A 24,116-nucleotide genomic window follows, 5' to 3' on the forward strand; every position below is an offset into this window, starting at 1 on the left:
GGATTCTTGCAATGAGGGGGTGTGCTTTAAAGGTACAGTAGCTTGGGCTCTGGATCTCTTGCCCCTCCCCCCCACTTTAAACATTTTAAACCCTTTTCTGGGCCAATATCTGAAAGCCAGTTAGTCACGAGCCAAGCTGACTCCCTGCACTTGCAAACTCTGGAGGTCTCCCAGGGCAGGATTCTCTCTCACCTCTTCCCAAGTTCATTGCGCCCCGTTGTTCCAGATGGAAGGATCCTCTTCTCCTTTGGAACCTGTCAAGTTAACAAAAAAACAGAAATGTTCCGTGTATAACAGGTAGGGAGAGAGGCGCTTCTGGGTTAGCTACTGTCAATATAGGTTGGCTATGCTTTAATTTCCCCATTTCCTTAGTGTCAGTATGGTCCAGGGCGACTGTTTTATATATCTTTATATTGTGAAATTGCTCTGAGATGCTTCATAGAAAGCAGTTCTTAAATGAAGCAATTAATTAATTAATTAAAATAATAATCTCCTGCCTCTCACATCCATGCCATGCCAGGAAAAGCATCCTTTCTCGATGAACAACAAATCTGTTTGATCCGACAAGATGCCAGCTTATTCTGTGTGGACACAGAAGTGTGGAATGGGATTCCTTTCTTCTGTGAGACTCAGGCATCTGAGAGAGCATATCAACACTGTTTTAACAGTCATTCCCTCTTCTCAGGGAACCCTGGGAATTGCAATTTTGCATTTATTTATGCAACTTTTGCACTGCTTTTCATCACAAGTGTGGTCCTCCTATGTGCTTTTCCTGTTGTCCTGGGGCTTTTCGCCACAGAAGTAGTCCCGTAGTTCTGCAAGGAAAAAATTCACCCCCCACAGAATTAAAACTCCCGGCACCCTAAACACATTGCAGTTCCAAGATTTTTACAAACATTCGGAAAAACTTTGACAGTAAGAACTGTTCGTCAGTGGAACAGACTCCCACGAGAGATGGTGGACTCTCCTTCCTTGGAGGTTTTTAAGAAGAAGTGGGACAGCCATCTGTCGTGGATGCTTTAGCTGAGATGCCTGCATTGGACTAGATGACCCTCGGGTCCCTTCCAACTCTAAAATTCTATGATTCGAAGTCATGTGCTTTACAGGTATAGTTTGGCTGTGACCCAAACAGAGTGATTATAGACAACTACCATCGTCACCTGATCTGTGGTGAAGTTCTTGTTACTGCTTGGTGGGGTGGTAAGGACCACAAAGTTATCACAGGCCAATAATACTCAACCTAAAGTAACCTGCTCATGTTTCCAGGCTTTTTCCCTGTGAAGAACTTAAAGGGGCACAATAAACCAGCCTTCCTCCGAGCTGGTGCCTTCCAGATGTTTCATATTACAACTGCTAATGAGGATAGCTCAGTTGGTTAGAGAGTGTTTCTGATAACGGCAGTGTTGCAGGTTCGATCCCCATATGGGAAAGTGGCATATTTCTGCATTGTAGGGGGTTGGACTAGATGGTATTCAGGGTTCCCTTCTAGTTCTACAATTCTATGATTCTATACCAGCCCCAGCCAACACATGGTTAGGTGTGGGTGGGGGAAGACGGCAGGAAATGTCATTTTTGGGGCCCTGAGTCACACTGACCGCTTTTCATACCATGTAATAGTCATAGAGAAGACTCAGGGCAGCCACGCTGTCGTCATCGCCATTCACCCTCATCATAGCCTTGGTGGCTGCTGTCAGAGGGTTCTCCAGGTAGCTCTTCCAAGCCTCGTCTTCATTCGCATAGGGGTATTTCTGGAAGCCCATCCCGTCATTCTTCAGAAAGCGCACAGACCTAAAACTGGGTGGGAAGCACAGAGTAGAAGGTTTATTTCTAGCATGTTTCCTGGGAAGCTATAAAAATGGTGCAATTTCATCTTCTCCTATCTTTTTGCAAAACATTTGCACATGCTGGGGGTGAGAGACAAAAACCTGATGGTATCAGTGAAAGGAGGAAACTTTGGTCTTCTCACCCCCTGTTTTCTGCCTTTCTTCCCAGCCAAAGATTATGGTAATTTGTTGTGTTGTCATTGTTTTATCGTATAATTCTGAGCTGCCCTAATTGAGTTTAAATTGGACGGAAGGGCGGGATGTTCGGTTTCTTCTTTTGTTTTTTTCTATAAACAGGTAAACCCATGATTACTCCTACTTCATATTTTTCATAGAGTCCAGCCCTAGCTCTGGAGCCAAGCCCTGAATCAATTATCATGTTTCTACCCTATCTTTCACAACAACAAAAAATGTAAGCAATTTGAAACAAAACAGAACAATAACAATAATTAAAAACAAGAGTAGGCCAACAATAAAACCATCTGTGACAGGAGTAGCAGCAACAAGACCAGCAATACTATATAATTCACTAAAAACCTGGTGAAATCAAGGAAGAAATCTGACAGCATGAAAGGTTATGAAGCCGAAGGTTCTCTACAGAGAATATTTCACAGCTGGGGACTTCTTGGTGGTAACACCCTTTCTCCAGCTGCTGTCCACTTAACCGCTAAAGACTAGGGTAAAGGTAAAGGTAAAGGTAAAGGGACCCCTGACCATTAGGTCCAGTCATGACCAACTCTGGGGTTGCGGCACTCATCTCACATTATTGGCCGAGGAATCCGGCAAACAGCTTCCAGGTCATGTGGCCAGCATGACAGCATGGTGAACCAGAGCAGCACGCGGAAACGGCGTTTACCTTCCCGCTTGGAGCAGTACCTATTTATCTACTTGCACTTTGACGTGCTTTCGAACTGCTAGGTTGGCAGGAGCTGGGACCGAGCAACGGGAGCTCACCCCGTCGCAGGGATTCGAACCGCCGACCTTCTGATCAGCAAGCCCTAGGCTCTGTGGTTTAACTCACAGCGCCACCTGCGTCCCTGAAGACTAGGGTACCCAGAGGTTAATGGTGGACCAGTTCATATGAGAGCAAGCTATCTTTCTGGCATCCTGGATTCAATCTATATAGGGTTGTATAGGCTAAAACAAGAACCTTGAATTGTGCCCAGATACAATTTGGAAGCCAGTCAGGGCAACATGTCCCAGTAGATTATAAACGTTGAGGATTATTTTGTGAATTGAGAGTGTTTTTAAAAAGAAAAGCAAACAGTGTGGGAGGCTACAGTGTAATAATGATTTTTTTAAATAGAAAATTATAAAAGTCAATGTTCCACTGGCTTTTCATCCAAGATCTGTCTCTCTGTGCATCTATGCCACTTATTTAAAGCACCTGGCTCCCCCCACCCTATAAAGAATTGTGGTAACTCTAGTTTGTTAAGGGTGCTGGGAACTGTAGCTCAGTTCCCGGGATTTCTGGAAGGAAATAATGTGTTTTAAGTGTATGGTGTGGATGTGAGACAGCAGCCTTCTGTACCAAGATCACATTTACATTCGTTGCTCCACCCACTTTGCCTCTAGCTCCACCCACCACTGACATGTGTCCCCCTGGATGGTTGCTCAGAAGGGAATGTGGTCCTCAGGCTGAGAAAGGTTTCCCAATCCCACGCCTGCTCCAACGCTTCCTGTTCAGGCTGAGATTTTACTTGGGCAATGGTAGGTTTTGGTTGAATCTTGGCTTGTCCTCTGGTCCTGTCCCCTAGTTTCTGGTTCCCACTCAATATCCTATGGCTCAGCTCTGACAATCTCTCTCCCTCTCAGGCTTATTTGCATCCTCTACATTTGCATTGGAGTTATGATTATATAGATTGCACAGCATGACGTTTTCAGGATTAATCATATTAACTATGAACAAAACCCTGGAACAGCTCCTCAGGAATATTATGAAATACAGGGAAGGGGGCGGGATTCATGAGAACAGAGTAACCCAACACATCTGGGCTTGTTACCCTTTTGACTTTAGTTGCCTAAATGTTCTGCTGATATTTCGGTTTCTGGGATTTACATCCCACCCCAAAGGCATGGGATGGGACCAAGGCAACTCCAAAATCAGAAGGTATTAAGTAAACACATATCTCTGAACAACAATCATGTTTAGACTTTGAAATCTGTCCAAGAAGATGAAATATGCTAGCTGTCTCTTTGCAAACAGAAAGACTGCACAGAAATGTTTTAACATACAAATGAAATTCAGTTCCCTGCGGAATAGCTGATGAGGGGCTAACCAACTGTGAACACACATTTTATTCTGGAATCAATGGAAATTTGAGTACTTGTTTTCCCCCCACATAGTCCACACACAATCTAGATCTATTGCATATTTTTTGCCCCTAACAAACTAGTTTTATTATGAAAATAAATGTTCATTCCATATTATTCTGCAGCATTTCCATTTGAAAATAGACGTCAGCAGTCCCAGCAATGGGGTGTACACACACCTGCCCAATAATGTTGTAGCTAGATGTATAGTCCAGAGTGGCTGGGGAGACCCGGCCAGATGGGCGGGGTATAAATAATAAATTATTATTATTATAGTCAGGGGTTGCTAACTCGCTTCCTGTGTGTGGTGCCATGGGGCCCATGAAGACTTTTACTGGTGCCTCCAGCAGGTTCCCTAGACTCTGAGTTACAAACTCTGAGCTACAAACTCCCTAGACTCTGAGTTAGTAAACTACAATTCCCTGTGTTCTTTGGGGAAAGCCACTGCTTTAAAGGGTCTAGTAGTGAATAGAGTGTTGGGTTTGGGAGACCCAGATTCAAACCTCTACATAGCCATAGATCTTGAGGTTCTCATGTTTACCTCACCTCTTGCCGCTGCCCCTGATAAACATGGGGAGGGGAACCTCCTCCTTGGAGCTTTTCTTTACAGAGGAGCTAATGAGGAAGAGGACAATCAGAACAAATAAAGAGCTCCATTGCCAGAGGGGACAGAGCCAAATAAATCCTTACTAAGCCCCACCCTTGGGCACTAGCGCACTTTTCAGAGGCACCATCGCCTCAGGGGCAGAAGTTTTTCTCAGATCATTTTTGACTCCACCGTCCCAGAATCAAACAGCAACTATTACTTACTGGCTAATAACAGTCTTGAACAGTGGACGGGCATTTTAAGGCAAGTCTAGTTTGATGCCACCAGCTGGGATGAGTCACCCACCAGCCCAGGAGCCACCTTTTTGTGAGAGCTTGCAAAACCCTAAGATCTGGGCTACGTCTGCAAAGGAAAGGGCTTCTGTACATGGGGAGATTTATTTTTCCGCTAGTTCAAGGCATATTTCCCCTCCAAGGAGCTCATCCAATTCCTTCCTTCTCTTGTCTATGAGTTGTCTCCAGTATTAGCCCTACTTAGAGTAGAGCCATTGAAATTAATGGACATGACCAAAGACCCCATTTGCGCTTTATATTTGAAGCAGTACCATGCAACTTTAAATAGTCAAGGCTTCCCCCAAAGAATCCTGGGAACTGTAGTTTTTAAGGGGGCTGAGGTTGTGAGGAAACCTTGTATCCCCCTCAAAGAGCCACAATAGTCAGAGTGGCTTAACAATCAATCCCTCTTTCTAAGGAACTCTGAAAATTGTGGCTCTGTAAAGGGAATAGGAATCCCCTAACAACTCTCACAGACCCTCCAAGTGTCCCCATTTTCCAGGGATGTCCCTGATTTAGAGAAGCCATCCCAGTTTCTGATTTGATCCTGGAATGTCCTTAGGATGTCTCCTATTTTCATTGGAGAAATGTTAGAGGGTATGGAGTTATCTGACCCCCGAGCCATCTGAAGGCAATCCTATATAGGGAAAGGTTTTTTTAAAAAAATGTTTAATGTTTTATTATGTTTTATATATGTTGGAAGCTGCCCAGAATGGCTGGGGCAACCCAGTCAGATGTGGGGGGTATAAATAGTAAAATCCCTTTTTTCATCGGAGAAATGTTGGCAAGTATGCTCTCAGCACCTTTCACAAGCGACAACTCCCAGGATTCTTTGGGGGAAGCCATGACTTTTAAAAGTGCTTTTATGCTGCTTTAAGTGTATAAGACACAGGTGGTGCTGTGGGTTAAACCACAGAGCCTAGGGCCTGCTGATCAGAAGGTCGGCAGTTCGAATCCCTGCGATGGGGTGAGCTCCCGTTGCTCTGTCCCAGCTCCTGCCAACCTAGCAGTTCGAAAGCACGTCAAAGTGCAAGTAGATAAATAGAAACCGCTACAGTGGGAAGGTAAACGCCGTTTCCGTGTGCTGCCACTGATGGGAATTGGTCTAGCAACATGTGGAGGGCCAGATCATTAACGCCATCCCTGCACGGGCAGAGATCTAGTGAGAAAACAGCCCACCTGCCCCACGTACGCTATGCATGATGGATATAGCCAGGCCATTAGAATCACCAAACAGCTGTAGAGTACACAACAACAGGAAGTACTAGGAGGCCCCCAGGCCAAAGAAACCCAGGTGGCTGAAGCAACCAAGTCATCGCAGGCCACAGAAAACCATCTCCATGGTTATCAGCCAGCATCATCTAACTATTTCTGAGCATCTAATCAACAAGGACCACTAAGCACTGTCAAGTGCCTGGGAAAAACAGCAGCAGCAGTTGCAGCCTGGGATGATCCTGTGCCTTTCAGAGCAGCTCTGCCTGCAAAAAGTTCTATTTACAACTTGGAGGTGTCAATGATCACTAGTTTTTATCTGCAAGTGAGGCTGTTGTTTAAAAGCAGAAGAGCAGAGGCCTGTAGGAAGAGAAGTTGGCGACTATAGGGCCACAGCAGGCATGTGGGCGTGCATACCAGCAATATGTTAGAAAAAAGTCTATTTGCTTTTATGCTTTCACTATGGCACCAAAAAAAGGTAATGTTGGACTAGATGGCCCTTGGGGTCCCTTTCTATTATTCTTTCCAGAATTTTGCTTCCCCTTTCCCTAAGTATGGTTATCAGAAGAAAGGAGCCCCTTCCCCACCAGCCTCTCCCAACGGGACATGATGGCACTAATGCTCATCAGTTTCACCCACTGCATAAAAACAGCAACAGGTGGTTTTTTTTCATGCTTTTTTTTTTTAGTGGAAGTTTCGTTGTCTTTAAATTTTCTCACGCAGCCCTCCCTCCCCTTCAGTGCCGCCCCACTGTCTCCAAGGAGCACACTAGAATGACTCAGGTTTCACCACCATCAACTCTGCTTAATCCTGTTCAGACAAGAACCTTCAGCCAGACTGAATCCAAAATATTCACATGAAAAGGAGTAAGGGGGAGGGCAGAGAATCAGCAGCAGGGCTATTCACCCCAGGGATGGGCTCTCTCCAAGCCTTCCCTGGACTTCCCTGCTCCTATATTTTTTTAATTAGGCTCCCCGCGGTCTGCCGCTGTATCTTAAGCTGACAAAGCAATGCATGCCTGCTCAGCATCTCCCCACAGCTACAGCATGAACTAATGTGCATAAGCACTTTGCTCCCAGCTACGACATATTCTCAGGAGCGTAGAACCACTGAACTTTGTGGGGTAGGCGTGCACAAGGGTAGACACAGGATCAGGACACATGCACAGGATCAGAGGAGACGTGTAGGATTGCAAGTGCTTTGCAGACGCAGTGACGTGGTTCAGCAATTTAAGCTGCGTACGGATTGCCATTTTTACTCCAGCTCCGGTGCGCCCTCGCCACTGGTGTTTGAAGCAGAGAACACATGGTGTTGCCACAATCCATAGATACCCTGTAGCTTATTGGCGGAATACTTGTACTGCCTTCCCTCAAACCAGCTTCCATCCAATTTGAGAACAGCAGCTGTGGTTCAGCTTGAGGTGTGTACATTCCAGGCAGCCCATGCCCATGGCCCAGCGGGCAGCTTCATTGAACAGGAGTTCAGCGCAGGGAAATAAATCGAGCAATGTGCATTGGGTGGTGACATGGTGTGAGAAAGCAACTTGAAAGGCAGCGGGGCGAGGAACACTTCACTGTGCCAATCTGTACATAGCCTTGGACTCGGGACTTAATGGTCTTACAGAGGGTAGAGCTTCTTTTCTTCACTTTCCCTATTTCCTCCTGACATCTTCCAACCCTGCAAAGGCCACCACCACCATCACTGGTGATGTGGGCTTATTGAACAGCTAGGCTGTACTCTGGATTGTTACATTCAGTAGGGGCTGGGCTGGTCCACTAGGGTGAGGGAGGTGCTGTCCCACAAGCCCCCGTCTGTTCTAAGCCAGCCCCCACCTGCTTACCCTCTTACTTAACACCAGTCCAGGGGGGACTCTGGCTCCACCTCCCAACCCAAACAATCCCAAGAGGTACCAGCTTTCACTGTTTGCAGTATTCATATTTATGTAGAATATTTAGGTAAAGGGACCCCTGACCATTAGGTCCAGTTGCGGACAACTCTGTGATTGCGGAGCTTTACTGGCTGAGGGAGCCGGCATACAGTTTCCAGGTCATGGGGCCAGCATGACTAAGCCACTTCTGGCGAATCAGAGCAGCACACAAAAACGCCGTTTACCTTCCCGCCGGAGTGGTACCTATTTATCTACTTGCACTTTGACATGCTTTCGAACTGCTAGGTTGGCAGGAGCAGGGACCGAGCAACGGGAGCTCACGGATTTGAACCGCCGACCTTCTGATCAGCAAGCCCTAGTCTCTGTGGTTTAGACCACAGCGCCACCCGCTTTATATTTATATACTACCTTTCAGCAAAACGTTAATACAGAATAAGATGTGCAGGAGTCCCCACCACCACCTTAAAAAAAGTTATTCCAAGAGGCCCCGAATTGCAAACTCTCTGCATTAATTCCAAATGTGAATAACAAAACCCTCCAAGTCCGTGTGCTGTGGGGCCGAATGATGTAACTAGGAAGGTACTCTGCAACAAGTTCCCCACATCCCTGACCCCCAATATAGCACCTCACCCTTTTTTAAAGGATGAGCCCCAGGTAATGCCCCCCAATCCTCTCTAAGCAGCCACCCCACCCTCCTTCCCCACCCACTCACTTTGCAGTATTTGTCATGCTATCCTTGACTTCTCTGTCTCTGGGCAATTCTGTGTGGTTAAACAAACTTTCTTCTTCTTTCTTTTACAAGCTTGTTCTCTTTTGTGTAGCTGTCAGGCTAAAAGGGGGAGATTGAAGCGGGTGGGGTCAGGGTGGGAAAACCCACAGTTTTGCAACACAGACAAGGTGGCCCTTTCTCCCTGCTTGGGAAGAAAGCGCTGTGCCATCCAAGTTACGGTTAAAAACAAAGCCCACCTCCTTTTAAGTATGTATATGAGGGAAAGAGCATTAGCTCCTACTCAAACATGCATGGTTAGGAATGGCTGCATTCACACAGAACAGTAAATTGGATTAATAAGGCATACTGTGTTTGCTGACACACTAAGAAGAGGATCGCTCAGCTAGCATCATGTCTACTAAACTCAAGGACCAAGGTTACGGTTCGTTTCACCATGATGATTCATGAGCACCAGGTAGTCTGAAACCATGGTTTGTGGTTGGCTTACAGATCATGGTCTGTGAGGGAGCAACAAACCATGGTTCGAGATTTGGCTTTAGCACTAGGCCATTTCCTTCCTGGTTTGCTTACCCACTCACTCACACCCATTCACTTCCAGGAGTGATCAGCCTGTATGCACTCTGCTCACATGCCAGCATGTTTTATTAAGCCAAGACACAGCCATGGTCCCCTGAGGCCCTTCAGAAGACAAGCAGGGGGTGGTGACCAGGGAAGGGCCTTTGCAGTGATGGGCACCCCATTTATGGACCTTCTTCTCAATAAGGAGGCTTGCCTAATACTCTTCTGCCCTTTGACAGCATATGAAGATCTTTTACTTGGCTCAGACTTCTTAGCTTTCCTAAAAGTGTAGATTTTTAGTCATGTCTTTGTTTTTTAAAAAACGATTCTTCTATTATTACCTCACAATTATTATAAGCTTCCTTGAAGGTTTTGTAAAACAGAAGGGCAGGATATATAAATAAAATGGAAAAGGCTTTTCAGGTAGCAACCGGAAGGAGAAGGGAAGAGGGTGGGGGTGTCCATATTGCCCCCACCTGGTCATGTGATGAACCTGTGTTCGGGCGACTATAATACATTGCCAAAAATGAAAGAAAGAGGAAACGTGTAACTTGAAAAAGAGCAAGGAAGCATTTTAATAAAATTCACATATACTGTACTACTAATTGTATCAGTGCAAATGTATAAATACAGTAATTAGTATAATTTATATAAAAATACAGTCCATCTCATCATAGCAAGGAAGACTGTGCCCAGGTGACTCATGCCATCCACCTTACTCTGCTCCCTTGGGCTAACTGTGGATGGGCAGCTTCAAAGCCCTGCTCCTCTCCCTTGGTTTGATTCTTCCATTAGCCTATATCCAGACCAGACAGCCTTACAGGTAGAGGATGACTCCAAGTCGACAGTGTTTGTGCTTGCACTTAATGCTAAGCCAAACTTTGGCTTGGTGTAAATGTGCTGGTTCCCATGGAGGAGCTTGCACTTGCTTTTCTCCTTCCTGAGCTTTTAAGCTCAGTGACGTGTGATGGCTAAGCCAAGGGTTGTCTGAACCCAGAATCAGGGTCAGTTGTTGCAGATTGTAATTTAGGAGGAGCAAATTTAGTCATGATTCCGGATTCTGGCAGCACACTAAAGCTGAATGCACATCAAACATCTAAAATACGGAAGGAAAGATTTGAAGAAGAATGACCGCCTCTTCCTGTGTGTGTGTGTGTGTTCGTGTACACTCTGGTTCCCCCCCCCCCCAGTTCTGGGGGATAACAGCATATGAACACACTCACTGCCATTCCTGAGTTGACTCTAGGGTTGCTAGTCCTCAAGGTCTGATAATCTCCAGATTTCAGTTACAATGATTCTTTGGAGGAAACAGACTTACAGGTCTAGACTGAAATTAAGGCCCAGATCAAAACACTTCAAAACCAGTATCCATTTCTCCAACAGCAGTTTCATACATGGCAAATATAGGAACGTCTGTGGAGGTGCAGATTCTCCTTTAGTGTTTAGAGCCATAGCTTCTAACCTGTTCTAGGCACATTACTCAGAAAGAAGCACCACTTCTCCCTGGTGCTCTTATTTATCACATGCAAGAAGGTCTATGCAGGGTGGGGCAGTCAAAAATAGAGCTTCCTCTTCCTGCAGCCTGCAGTAAGACTGTCCAGAACCCTACCACCAAACTCTTTGCAAGTCGGGACAACTCTTAGGCAAAAGTCCCAAACCCACTTACTGGACAGTAAGGCCCACTGAACGCTTCTGAGAAAATCTTTATAGGATTGCACAGTTTCCAAACTGTGACAACAAGAGAGTCGCAGGTGGTTTACATTTATTAGGTGAGTGCCACAGGATGCAATAACTTCTAAAACCAGATTGTGTGACATGATAGCATCACGCTTCATGGAGCTCCGGAAAATATTTTTCTTTTTAATAAAAGCGTTATTAAAAGCCAGCCTTGTACTTGCTTCTCATTGTCTTTTGTGGTTGTTTTATAGTTTACTGGTAGAACATCAAGGCAAACACTTAGACAATTGTACACTAATTAACACACACACACACACACACACACAGAGAGAGAGAGAGAGAGAGAGAGAGAGAGAGAGACTAAACAAATGCCTTTAAGAATCTCAATCCGTTTTGAACTCCACACCTTTAGACCTAGAGATAAAAAACTGAATTACAAATCCCAGATATTTAGGTCTGGGTTCTGGGCCACCATGCATACTCAAAGGCAACTCTTCCACATATTCCAGAACTAAGTTACAGGTAAGGCTGCATGACAGAACAAAATTCATTGTTAGAGCTGAAATTAATTTTATGGGGGGGAGGGGATTCTTGAAACAAATTCGTTTAGCGTATATTTGTTGAATTTTTTTTTAAAAAAATATCCTCCTATTCTTCAAGAGTTCCCCCATTTCAAAATGGGATGCTGATGGATTTAGGGATTAAAACAAAAACAAACAAACAAAAACAGAGAAAAGAAGGGGGGATTTACAAGTACAGTTCTGTATATTTCAAAATGTCTGGAATGGAGAAGGTCAGTCCTTGATCCAAAAACGTAGCCAACATTTTGAAGTTGTGGAAGAGTTCATTTCAGTCCTGTAAAACTTTTGCAAGCATTGAACTCTGAACTAGGAAAGCTACACCTTCAGAAATTCAGCCTGAATACAGATGTTAAAAGCATGGGAACATTCTCAGGATTTAAAAAGGCCGCTCCAACCCTGGTACTGGGGGGAAGCTTTTTTCCAGAAGCCACACCTATGGCTTGGATGAAGTCTTGATCCTTGTAAAACATTGTAAAGCTTTTTATTAGATTTGGCTCTTGGCTTGCTTAAAATTAAGCTTAAGGGGCACAAGGTGCCTCACAAGCACAAACACTGGTATCGGACAAAGTATCTCAGTTACTCCAGTGCAAAAATTTGATTATTTAGAGATGGGGTGGGCTGGTATCGGTCTTCTGCGACCTACCCACTCTCTCTCTTATTTTGTTTGAATCCCCATGGTTCACTGGTGGGATTTAATTTTACAAAGCAAGGGGTAGTTGCTCCACACTTTGGCTGTGCTCACACCAAACATTTAAAGCACATTATTCCTCCCCAAAGAATCTTGGGAACAGCACTTTCCCCCTCCAAGAGCTACAATTCCCAGCACTCTTAGCAAACTACAGTTCCCAGGATGATGTGCTTTGAAATGTAATGGTGTGCAGCACACAAGCCAGTGTCCAGCTAATCTGCCTTAAATTATGCAGAAGATGCCTTATTTTATGAGAAGGTAAAAAGTGTCTCGCTGGATCGAAGCAAAGTCCATTTGCCGAGATGGGTGTCTTCTTTGCAAGAATTCCAACCCCAGCTGCTGCCCAAGCGACCCTATGGGAACTGGACATTGGCCAGTGGGTTCACTGGCCTAGCACCATATGCACTGACCACCCCTGATTCAGAGGACATCCTGCCTTCAACTTAAATTGGCAAGGAAAATCATGGGATTAGGTACACAGTAACAGTGTAGGAAGAACCTAGGAATATAGGAAGCTCTCCCTGGTCCACCTAGCTGAGTCCTGTGGACACTGACTGGCAACAGCTCTCCGGGGTTTCAGACAGGAGTCTCTCCCGCCTCTGCCTAGAGATGTTGCCAGAGATTGAACCTGGGACCTGCTGCTTGCAAGGTAGATTATCTAGCACTAAGACATGACCCTTCTCCCATGTATGCACCTAAGAAAAAACAGGAACTGGACTTACTTTTAAAAAACCAGGTCCAGCTGTAAGCCCCTGCCTTTCTACCGTCTTCAAGCAGAATTGTGTATAATTTTAATTTGAAATAAGGGAGAGAAAGGGAACGAGAGGGGAAACAACACCCAACAGCAGCAGCGTGACTGTAAAACAGATCCCTTTCTCTCGGCAGGGACCAGCCCTTCTGTGCTTTAATGAAGGGCTTTAACCTTTTCATTCACCAAAAACATAACTCAACATTTTAATAGCACGCCTTGTTGCATGACAAAAATTTGCTCCTGGCAATCATGGTTTCGACCACAAAACCACAGGAGGGAGCAGCTCTTGGTTAACTCTTTCAGGGCTGCCTGCTGCCTCGGCGCACTTCTGGCTTGCTGACAAGGCCCTGCTTGTTAAAAGCTTTGTCTGAGGCTATGTGCACACCACACGGTTAATGCACATGACTTTCCCCCATAGAATCACGGGAACTGTAGTTTACCCCTCACAGAACTACAGTTCCCAGGATTCTTTGTGGGAGGTCCTGCACTTTAAATGCAGCCCATGTTGGATTACGTGCAAAGGTGCCATTTTCCAACCTATTTTTGCTTCCAGCGAATGGAATGCAGCTTTAAAGAGCTTTGGGACATCTCCTGCCACATTTTGCCATTGCTGCCACAATCTAGATTCTCATGTACGCTGAGACTCTGCACGCTATTCACAACAGACAGCCAGAGCCAGCTCTGGTTTTCCTAATAAGTATGGGCTGGCTCACACATGCATGTACGTTACTGGATTTTTTTTCCCCAACACTGGATTACAGCGGAATGTGTAAATTTTCTTCATAGAAAAGTACTGCATGTGGGAGTGATGGGGGAGGCAGGGCCTCCTTGCCCATGTGGTGAGGTGGTTGCCTCAGGCGGCAGATCTACCGCTCGCCCCCACCTCCTCCTACTCCATGCCCAGATCGCCCCTGACTATTCACTATGTTGGCGGGGGGTTATGGGAGTTGGGAGTCCAGAAACATCTGGAAGGCCACAGGTTATTCACAGCCCCCCCACCCTCTGGTGTAGGCTGCCATCACTTCACACAAGTCAACGTAAAGTGTCTTAATTGGGTGGTTTCCCCCCCAAAAAATGGGCTCATCTAAATATGCATGTGCTAAAACCTATTCATTTAGTGAAAAGAAATCCAGGAAGAAAACATTTCTCCTCAAGTTTTTCCCCCAGTTCTGTATTTCATGCATAAGAGCCACAAATTATGTCCCTTGTCTCAGAAGGATGCTGAACACTATTCCTCTTTCTTCTGCATGGTGCAGTGTCTAGACCAGGAAGTGCATGAACATCCAGGTTCAGATGCTAACATCTCCAGGAAGCTTTGTGTTGTGTCTTTTGGGCCAGTCACCATCTCAGCCTAACCTCCTACCTCATAAGGATGTTGTGAGGAACAGGGAAAGCATGAATGCATCCTACATTTCTTTAGAGCGGAAACAAGAAACCTGTGTGGCTCCTCATATGTTTTTGGTGGGAGCTGATAGGAATTGTAGTCTGACCATATTTGAAGGGCCACAGGTTCCCCAATCCAGCTTCAGAGGAAGGGTGGGAAGGTAACAGCAATGAAAATTATTGCCTGAGCACAGGGGCTACCATGCTGAGCCATATTCTGGGCCTCTCCTACCCTTATTTAGTTGTTTAACAAGGTTTATAAGCGGCTGAATTTTAAAAGAACAACAACTTGCAAGTGGGTTACATAACACAAAATATTCCTAAGAAAATACAAATAAAAACAAATTGACATTTCTTCCCTTCAAAGTGTGAGGCAGAGGTTCTTGACACTTTCCTCCTCAAGGCCTGTGATATTTACTTGTACCTCCCAGAAGCCCAAGTCGCTGTGGGGGTGCCAAAGTTTCGAACAAGCAATTTACATGAACACTGTGGCTAAACTACCATTTTGGTAAGGAAGTTCATTTCTCACTTTTGCTCATCCCTTCCTCAAAGCCCTCCTGGCTATTCTGGAAATGGTTATTGAACCGAGCCCATCCCCAAATGATTTTGACCTCGAGGGCACTGTCTCTTCTGCTCTTGTCAAAGAAGGTGCTCTTTGAAGGCACCTGCTGTTCTCCCAAAATTCTGCTGCCCACGCCTTCAGGTCAAAACCAACCCATATAAAGTCTAGCCATTGATCATCCTCCTGATCAATCATTTGGAATAAGCTTGCCCATCACATGCCTGCATAAGCCACACAGTTCAAAGACAATAGAAGTGGCAGACAGGCTCACTTGCATCCATTTAGCTGAAAGCATCAAAGCAAATGAAGCCACAATTCTCAAGACAGGAGAGAAAGCAGAAAGTACTTTAAACAGCACCCCCCCCCAAAAAAAACCCCCCAACCATTAGCATTCAGCATCACAAAATGAAGAGGTATCTTCCTTTGAAAGAGAAGGGAGGATCAGAGTAATAAAGCCATTAATTTTGAGGGAAGGCAGAAACAGCTGGGACATTGACTCACACAATCTCCTTGGTCTGAATTGCCATTCAGTATAAAAAGGTAAAGGGACCCCTGACCATTAGGTCCAGTCGTGACCGACTCTGGGGTTGCGGCACTCATCTTGCGTTATTGGCCGAGGGAGCCAGCGTACAGCTTCCAGGTCATGTGGACAGCATGACAAAGCCGCTTCTGGAGAACCAGACCAGCACACAGAAACACCTGCTGTAGAGGTACCTATTTATCTACTTGCACTTTGACGTGCTTTCGAACTGCGTTATTGGCCGAGGGAGCCAGCGTACAGCTTCCAGGTCATGTGGCCAGCATGACAAAGCCGCTACTGGTGAACCAGACCAACACACAGAAACACCTGCTGTAGAGGTACCTATTTATCTACTTGCACTTTGACGTGCTTTCGAACTGATAGGTTGGCAGGAGCTGGGACTGATCAACGGGAGCTCACCCCTACGCAGGGATTCGAACCGCCGACCTTCTGATCGGCAAGCCCTAGGCTCTGTGGCATAACCCACAGCACCACCCACATCCCAGCCATTCAGTATATCTGTATAAAGAAGCCAAGACCACAACTAAATGGTTGGCCACTGTGAGAACAGGATGCTGGACTAGGTGGGCCATTAGCCTGATCCAGCACTCTTATGTTCTCTCACACACACACACCATTTTAGAAAAGGCTCTCAAACTTTTACCATTCAAAGACTTCACAAGGGAAAGTGTCAAAACACCTGCTCATTACATGGGCTTGATTGGCCAGTCCTTTAGAACAGGATCCCCTTTTGGTTAGGTTGTTTTAGAAGAGGAATTGATCGAGAACCTGTGGCCCTCCAGATTCCTGTTGGACTCCACCTCCTCCCAGTCCCAGCCAACATGACTAGTCGTTCAGAGATGATGGGAGTTGTAGTCCAGCAACATCTGGAGGGGCACAGAGCCCCCAGCCCTGCTTTATAAGGTGCCTTGTACACAGGTTATCCTGCAACAGCAGTGATGACAATTATGATACCACTGGAGTGTACATGCACACATTTTACAGCTTGCACACAAGCTAGTATTTTACAGCCGGCAACTTGCATTTGGTCCGGGTGCCATAATTAAGGCAAGCTGAAGTTCCTTTGATCTATAAACTTCCCTCTAGCTACTGCTTAGAACCATAGAGGCAGATGCAACAGAGGCCTCCAGCTATAGGAACTTAGCAGCAACAAAGCATCAGGATCAAATCTGCAGATTTGGAGAAGTGTAAGAAATTGCTGCCTCAATTTCTAGCACAAATTAGAAATGCAAGCAGGCAGCAACCTACTTCATGCCATGACCAGATGACGAGAGAAGGTGCGGAAAGCTTGTATGCACAGATGGGGAGAGTTATAGAATCATAGAATTGTAGAGTTTGAAGGGACCACGAGGGTCATCTAGTCCAACCCTCTGCAATGTAGGAATCTTTTTGCCCAATATTGTAGTAACAAAGGCAAAATTGTAGATTTTCTTTAACGCTGCTGAAATTACACATGCAAGACACTTAGAGCCATTTAAAAATGTATAGCATTATTTATTTACATTATTTATGTACCACTTATCAAAAAATATCTAGGTGGTTCACATAAAATGGTGTAAAATAGTCATTAAAACAGATAGAGCATAGGAAGCCATTTTTTCCTGAGCCAAACCACTGGTCCATCTAACACTACTGTCTACACTGACTGGCAGCAGCTGTCCACAATTTTAGATATACCGCTATCTCCCAATCCTAGCTGTACATGCCAGAAACTGGACCTGGGACCTTCCGCATAAAATACAATGCACTTCCAATGACAGTTATGCAGGGAAGAAGTCACTCCCATTAAAAAAGAGAGTAAGGCCTGTTTCATAAAATAGAAGACACACTGGAGCCTTAAAATGGGGTTGCCAGCTTGTTCCATGGCCCTGTTCCTATGCCATAAATTGTAGCCTGTTCACAAAAATTAAATGAAGCAAGCTGTTCCCATGACTTCATCTCAATTGAAGCAAAAACTCCACTTGTTTAGAATGAGCTGCTATTAAAAAAACAAGAGCAATTCTAGGAGAGAAAATTAGCAGCCCTAACCTAAGGGCAACCGTGTGTACAGACAGACAGGCAATCAGGTACACCATTCATCTTTCAAAAAAGAAATGAATAAGCTAACTCAAGAAAATATGCGGACTGAGGAGGGAAAAGCACTACAATATGTTTTTACTAGTGAACCAAGAGTCTGAATTTGTAACGTTGCAAGATATAGGCTTCGTGTACACATCCAGCACGTTCCAACTCTTGGTTTGGGAGGCAATGTACACACATCAGCCACAATCTGTATCTATCCTGTGGTTTATTGTGAAATACTGCACAGTATTCCATTTTGATTAATCCCTCCCCCCACCCCAACCCCAGCTTTGATCTAAACTGAGAAGACCTAGCTGTACAGTAGGCCCAAAACTTATACACCTTTAACTTTTGCACATTCAGCTTTGCATGCTTGCCAGAATTTTTTTTTAAGGGAGCGGAAAGAGGGGGAGCAGTGTCCGGGGGAAAATACTTTGGCAATTCCACCTGCCATTGAACCCAATGTGTTTTGGGTAGGTGCGATTTTGGCTTTAGGTGCAATTCCTGGAACATACCCCCGGTAAATTGTGGGTTACTGTGCTTCAAAACAGTAATGTGTACACAGGCGTAGTAATCTGAAGGCATAGCCTGATTGTGCCCAAGTCCCCCACCCCCTGGTGGCCACAGGAGATTCTGCGGTTGAAAAGAGATGCGTTTGCATTGCGCATTCGGAACACTGAAGGTGGCCACACTCTATCTGAAGCAATAATTACATTTTGGGGAGAGGAATCAATTGTGATTTGCATATGGCTGAATGGAAAGTAGCCAGCTAAGAGCCACTGCACAACCTGGAAGCTCTCACATTACTTCACCAGCTAAACTTTAGTCCAATAGACTAAAACTTTTCTTATTCTTTAGGTTTAACAGCTATCCATGCAAAGTAAAATATCCAGATGTTCCTCATCTGAAAGAGCACAATACTGAATTCTGCTGAACATAATAGATGTCCCCTCTTTTAGAGCACGTCTTCCCCCATCCATTAATGATGAAATCATGAAATTCAGATCTGGGAATTAAACGTGATACCAAATGTATGTGCAACAGGAGGCAGATATTCCAGGTTTCAACTTTCCAATGAAAAATGTTGACAATATCCCACATAATACTTTCCTGGGTCTGACTGTAACTTAAAAAGTCTTTATTTTCATCACCCAGTTCTGCTAAGGAAGTAATTAGGGGTGAATCATTTGCAAGCAAGCTTCAAGTCTGCTAGGACATCTCCCTTTGACTTCAGATGACATTATTATGATTAATATTAAATACCCACCCTTCACTAGGTCACAAGGTGAGTTACATCAATATAAAATATAGCGTTAAGAACAAATCATAATTGCAACTAGAGTGAGTCCTAAAATGCTCCTAGGACTCCATTCTGGACTTCTGGCAGTGCGATTTTCCATAAGCATATGATGTAGTACTCTTGCCTAATAGACGTGCTAGCCCTTAAGGGGCCACAAGATTCTCCCCGAAGGGATGTTTTCACCAACATTTGGGAACGAACTACAGACAGTCCTCGCGCGCACGAACACGCGGACACACTCAACTCAGAACCACTTTCCATATCCCACTGTGTCTATGAAATCACTCTTTCGAAAATTACACACATCCAGGGGAAAACCTCCTTGAAAGATCACAGTACAGTAATGGGAAACCATATCCTAGAGCGGACACACACCAATAAGAATCCTCCTTGGGAAAATAACCGCACGCTAAACATCCCGAGGAAGGAGGGAGACGAAGGAAACTGGCGACGCTTCCTTCCGTTGCGATTTCTCCCCCAGAATTTAGAATGCTAGGACACGATCCAGCCAAAGTTAAATACTTTCAATTTATTTCAGCGCGAAAGTCAAGCACACTCCCTTGGCTGCCACCCACCACTGCACGATTTTCTTTAAAAGGGTTCAATTTCGGCTGGATTTTACCCAGAAAACGCCGGCTTTCCTTCTTTTTAGAAATAAAATAAACAGCGCATTAAAGCATCTCACACCCTAAAAGTTTGCTGTTATTAAGGAGGACATCAAAGAATGCTAGGCAAGAAGGCGAAAAGACTGAATTTCCCAGCTCTTTCTGAAAGAACTTTCATTAGAGAAGTGGCTACCTTAAATCATAGCACAAGTGGGAAGCCTTAAAATCTGTCTCCGCTGAAATCCGCGATCGCTCAAAGTAATAAAAAGCAATTAACTTACTCGATCTCATTAGACATGTTCCCCCAACGTTTTCCACTCCCTCGCCAACAGTAAGATCTTCAGATATTTTCCCACCTCTTTTAACCTCTGCTAATACCGTCTTCTAAACAGAGACATCACCTGAAAAGTGAAGAGTTTGATTCAAGTTAGAGGTTTATGTGTGGTGCAGGCATTCTGCTGACAGGTAAGGTCTCTCGAGGCTTGCTTCTGATTGGCCGGAGGAGACAGGTGCCAGAAGACAGGTACACCTCAGCAGGTGCAAGAGTTAACCCTTTGCAAACCGAGCAGCCAGTTGCTGAGACAAGGAGCTACCATTTTAATGCGGGGGGGGGGCGGCGGGAATGAGTGAGGAGGCAAAAGAATAAGGAAAATTCCTGGAGGGCAAAAAGATGGAAGACAAACAAAAGTGACGTGGATTCTCTTATGAAATCTTTTGGGTTTGTGTTCATTGTCAGGAATTTTGGATTTTTAGACTGTGCAAGGATGAAGCTATTCACCTGTTACTCTTGGAAGAGAGGGGAGTGGGGGGGTCTTTTGTCTGCGAGGAACAAAAATTCATGTATATGTAGGACAATATATGTGATGTTGTCTTGTTGTCTTCTTATAGTGATCCAGTGAAATGCTTTGCATCTGTCAATCTGTAACACTTCTTGATAACTTATTTTAAAAAGTTAATGGCTAAAAATAAATAAATCCTGGTCCATTTCTCATGCACATCATCAACTAATCTGTACTGGTGGACATATTATGGTTATTGTTATTATTGTTACTGTTGTTATTATTATTAATAAACTTGTTGGTTGCTTTTCAAACTGACATGCAATATATAAACAAATACATACATTTTTCAAATAAAGGTGATGCCAAAGGAGTCAAAGTCTGTTGCCTTTATCATTTACTAAAGTCAAGTTTTCCCACCCTTAAAAGTACTTCGTTCAGAGAAGCTGCACAGAATGAAATTCTCTCTTGTGTATGCAAGCTCAGCTTGCAGCTGGATGGGGCTGAGGGAAGCCATGGTCCAAAACATGGAGAGGCACCAGGTTGGGGAAGGCTGCCTTACAAAGTGAGGTATACGGCCTCGGTCCTGTATACCTGAAGGAGCGTCTCCACCCCCATCGTTCAGATCCAGCGCCGAGGGCCTTCTGGCGGTTCCCTCACTGCGAGAAGCAAAGCTACAGGGAACCAGGCAGAGGGCCTTCTCGGTATTGGCACCTGCCCTGTGGAATACCCTCCCATCAGAGGTCAGAGAGATAAACAACTACCTGACATTTAGAAAATACCTAAAGGCAGCCCTGTTTAGGGAAGTTTTTAGTCTGTGATATTTTAATGGCTTTCTTCAAACCAGCTTGTTTGACCTGAGCGTACATTATCATTTATTAGCCTTGGCAGGATCTGTTAAAAAGAGACTCTGCGCGCATGTACAACGCCCTATCATTCATTTATCACGATTCTTTAGATCCCACCTTTCGGGACACAAGACAAGTTATCATGGTCCGAGTTGCCATCGTATGTAAATCGAGTCTATATTTTGATGGCTTTCTTTCCCAGAGGTCAGCCATCCGTTTCCCAGGAGCAGCCTGCTGCTCCAAGCTGTGGCGTTTCGGACAATCTAGCCAAAGAGGCTAACGCCACTTCCATTTCAGGCCCACAAATCAGCGCAAGGTAGTGATAGGATTCAGTGGGGCAACCTGAACACCCCTTAATAAAAAGAGACTTGACATCACTGCTCTTAAGTAACAGCACTTTCCAGTTATTGAACTCACATGTGGTTATTGGTGTCACCAGTTCAAAGGAAATGTTTAAGAGGATTTCCTTCTGGACATCGTTCCTGTGCTTTTATCTTGTTTCCTGGAACACCCAATGGAAATGGATCTGCCATGCTTTTTAGTGGGAAAGTCTATGCCCGGCATCCCCAAACTTCGGCCCTCCAGATGTTTTGGACTACAATCCCCATCATCCCTGACCATTGGTCCTGTTAGCTAGGGATCATGGGAGTTGTAGGGCAAAACGTCTGGAGGGCCGCAGTTTAGGGATGCCTGGTCTATGCACTTCTGTTATATACAATTCAAAATAGTCTGGAATCCAGGGTATTTGAAGGACTGCCTTTTCTTGTACAAACCTCCCTGTTCCTTAATATCATTGTAGGGTGTCCTCCTCTAGGTCTCCTTGCTTGCAGAAATTAGGCGGGTGGTGACCAGGGATTGTGGCACAGAAATCGTGGAACATTTATTTTGTGACTAATCTTCCATCTTTGGGGCAAGAAGTCAAAACTGTTTTATTTCCCTGAGCATTTAGCAGATTATTATTATTATTATTTCCCTTACAGCTACCGGTATCTGATTACATATTGTTTCTTGACATTCAAATGTATGTTTGGATTAGTTTTTTAAGGTTGTTGTGGCTGCTTCTGTCATTTCATTGTTTGTGGCTGTTTCAGCCTTGTTAGCTGCCTTGAAGGCTTGGTGGAGATAAGGTTGGGTACAACAAAAGTTTTTAACAAAACAAAATATAAATAGAGCTGTTCTCTGTGCAGTGCAGTCCTCTATGATGCACATACTTATTCAGCAGTAAGTCCCAATAAATTCAGTAAGTAAGCTAAGATTTGCAGCCTTAATCAGGTGGATTAAGGGCGGGGAACCTCAGATTTAAGACACACAACTGAATTGTAGAGTTGGAAGGGATCCCGAGGGTCATCTAGTCCAAACCCCTGCAATGCAGGAATCCTGCCCACACTCATCCCTGGGTGGGCTCAAACCACCAACCTTCTGGTTAACAGCCATACTCACTGACCCATTGCGCCACCTGAGGGCTCATAATTGCTGCTGAATTAAACAATCTCTTTTTTTGCAAAAATGCTAATTGTTTTTACCTAGCTACTTCTTAAATGCTTAAATGAGGCTGCATTTTAAATTTTAATATTGTATTTTAATATGTATTTTAATTAATTGTTTTCTTTTTTAATGTCTTATTGTGATTTTATTGGTGTTAGCCGCCCTGAGCCCGGTTTTGACTGGGGAGGGCGGGGTATAAATAAAATTTTATTATTATTATTATTATTATTATTATTATTATTATTATTATTATTATCTTAGAAAAGCATCATCTTAGAAGAGGCATTTCCTCCTTTCATTCACACATATTAAGCAGGAGGTGCCATGTATGCAGAAATGTGCAATCTAAAAAGTTCACTGTATGTTTCCCCTCCTCAAACTATTGTTTTTTAAATGTGCAAATTGATTCACATTTTTTTTATTAAAGATTTTCTTGATTTACAAAAATATGTGCAATGTCTCTAACCCATGAATTAATCAATTAAACACCTCGTTGGCTTATTTGGCTGCATAAATTGTACTCCTCCAGTGCCCAGATGTTTGTCTTTTGGGCTCCCTCTGGTCATCAACACAGCCACAGCTTCGCAGCAAACTCGGCTATTGTCGAGAAGTTAAGATTTATGCAACAGAAACAAAACTAATTGAGTATTCAAGCACTTCCCATCCTCCTGGAGAGTTTCTGTCACCCACGTTTGCGAGAGTAGGGAAGTGGATGGGCTTGGCGTCTGACTCACTTCAGTTGGGGATGGAAGGCAATTCAGTGGAGGATTCCAAGGGACATGTCGGAACAAGCCGATTTGAAGGAAGAAAAAAGTTCAGCATACCCTCTCTCTCCCTCTCTCTTTCTCTCTGTTATCAACAAAAGTTTTTCCATCTTCTTAAACAGTGTCAGATTTACGCACAAGCTAAGTAAACTACAGTTTCGGCCCTCAGATTATGAGGGTCCTCAACACACGCACATACAAAAGTATAGTAATTTTCAAGGATTACATAATTGGCTGAAAAATAATGAAATAATAGGGTTGTACAGGTATCCAGCTGGAATTAGTGGGCCTTGCACTGGATGCAGCCTGTATACTTTTTCTTGTAATGTTTTGGACCTCTTAAACTTTATCTTGCATGGGGCCTCAGCTTTTAAAAAGCTTATGAAAATACAAAGCCACACCCCCACTGGATGTTACTCTGACCCTCCAAGTGTCCCCATTTTCCAGGGACGTCCCTGATTTAGAGAAGCCACCCCGGTTTCTGATTTTATCCCGGAATGTCCCACTTTTCCTTGGGAAGTCCCTATTTTCATTGGAGAAGTGTTGGAGGGTATAGAGTTACCTGATCCCCGAGCTGTCTGGAGGCAATCCTGTATAGGGAAGGTTTCTTTTTTAAAAAAATGTTTAATGTTTTGTTATGTTTCTATATATGCTGGAAGCCGCATATAGAGTGGTACCTCGGGTTAAG

At 44.4% G+C, this 24,116-nt stretch overlaps 1 protein-coding gene across 1 annotated transcript in view; it reads right to left on the reverse strand.

Annotated features, from left to right (window-relative positions):
• GRHL3 (grainyhead like transcription factor 3) overlaps nucleotides 1-20,022 on the reverse strand; it is a 61,665-nt gene extending 41,643 nt beyond the window's left edge. The window contains exons 1-3 of the mRNA XM_035120306.2: nucleotides 19,834-20,022; nucleotides 1,608-1,794; nucleotides 193-254 (exon numbers count right to left, since the gene is read on the reverse strand). Coding sequence (XP_034976197.2) covers nucleotides 193-254; nucleotides 1,608-1,794; nucleotides 19,834-19,850 — 266 coding nt within the window. The 5' untranslated portion in view covers nucleotides 19,851-20,022. The remainder of the gene's footprint in view (nucleotides 1-192; nucleotides 255-1,607; nucleotides 1,795-19,833) is intronic.
• Between the last annotated feature and the right edge of the window lie 4,094 nt (nucleotides 20,023-24,116).

Source organism: Zootoca vivipara, chromosome 6 (assembly GCF_963506605.1).
Source record: "Zootoca vivipara chromosome 6, rZooViv1.1, whole genome shotgun sequence".
NCBI lineage: Eukaryota > Metazoa > Chordata > Lepidosauria > Squamata > Lacertidae > Zootoca > Zootoca vivipara.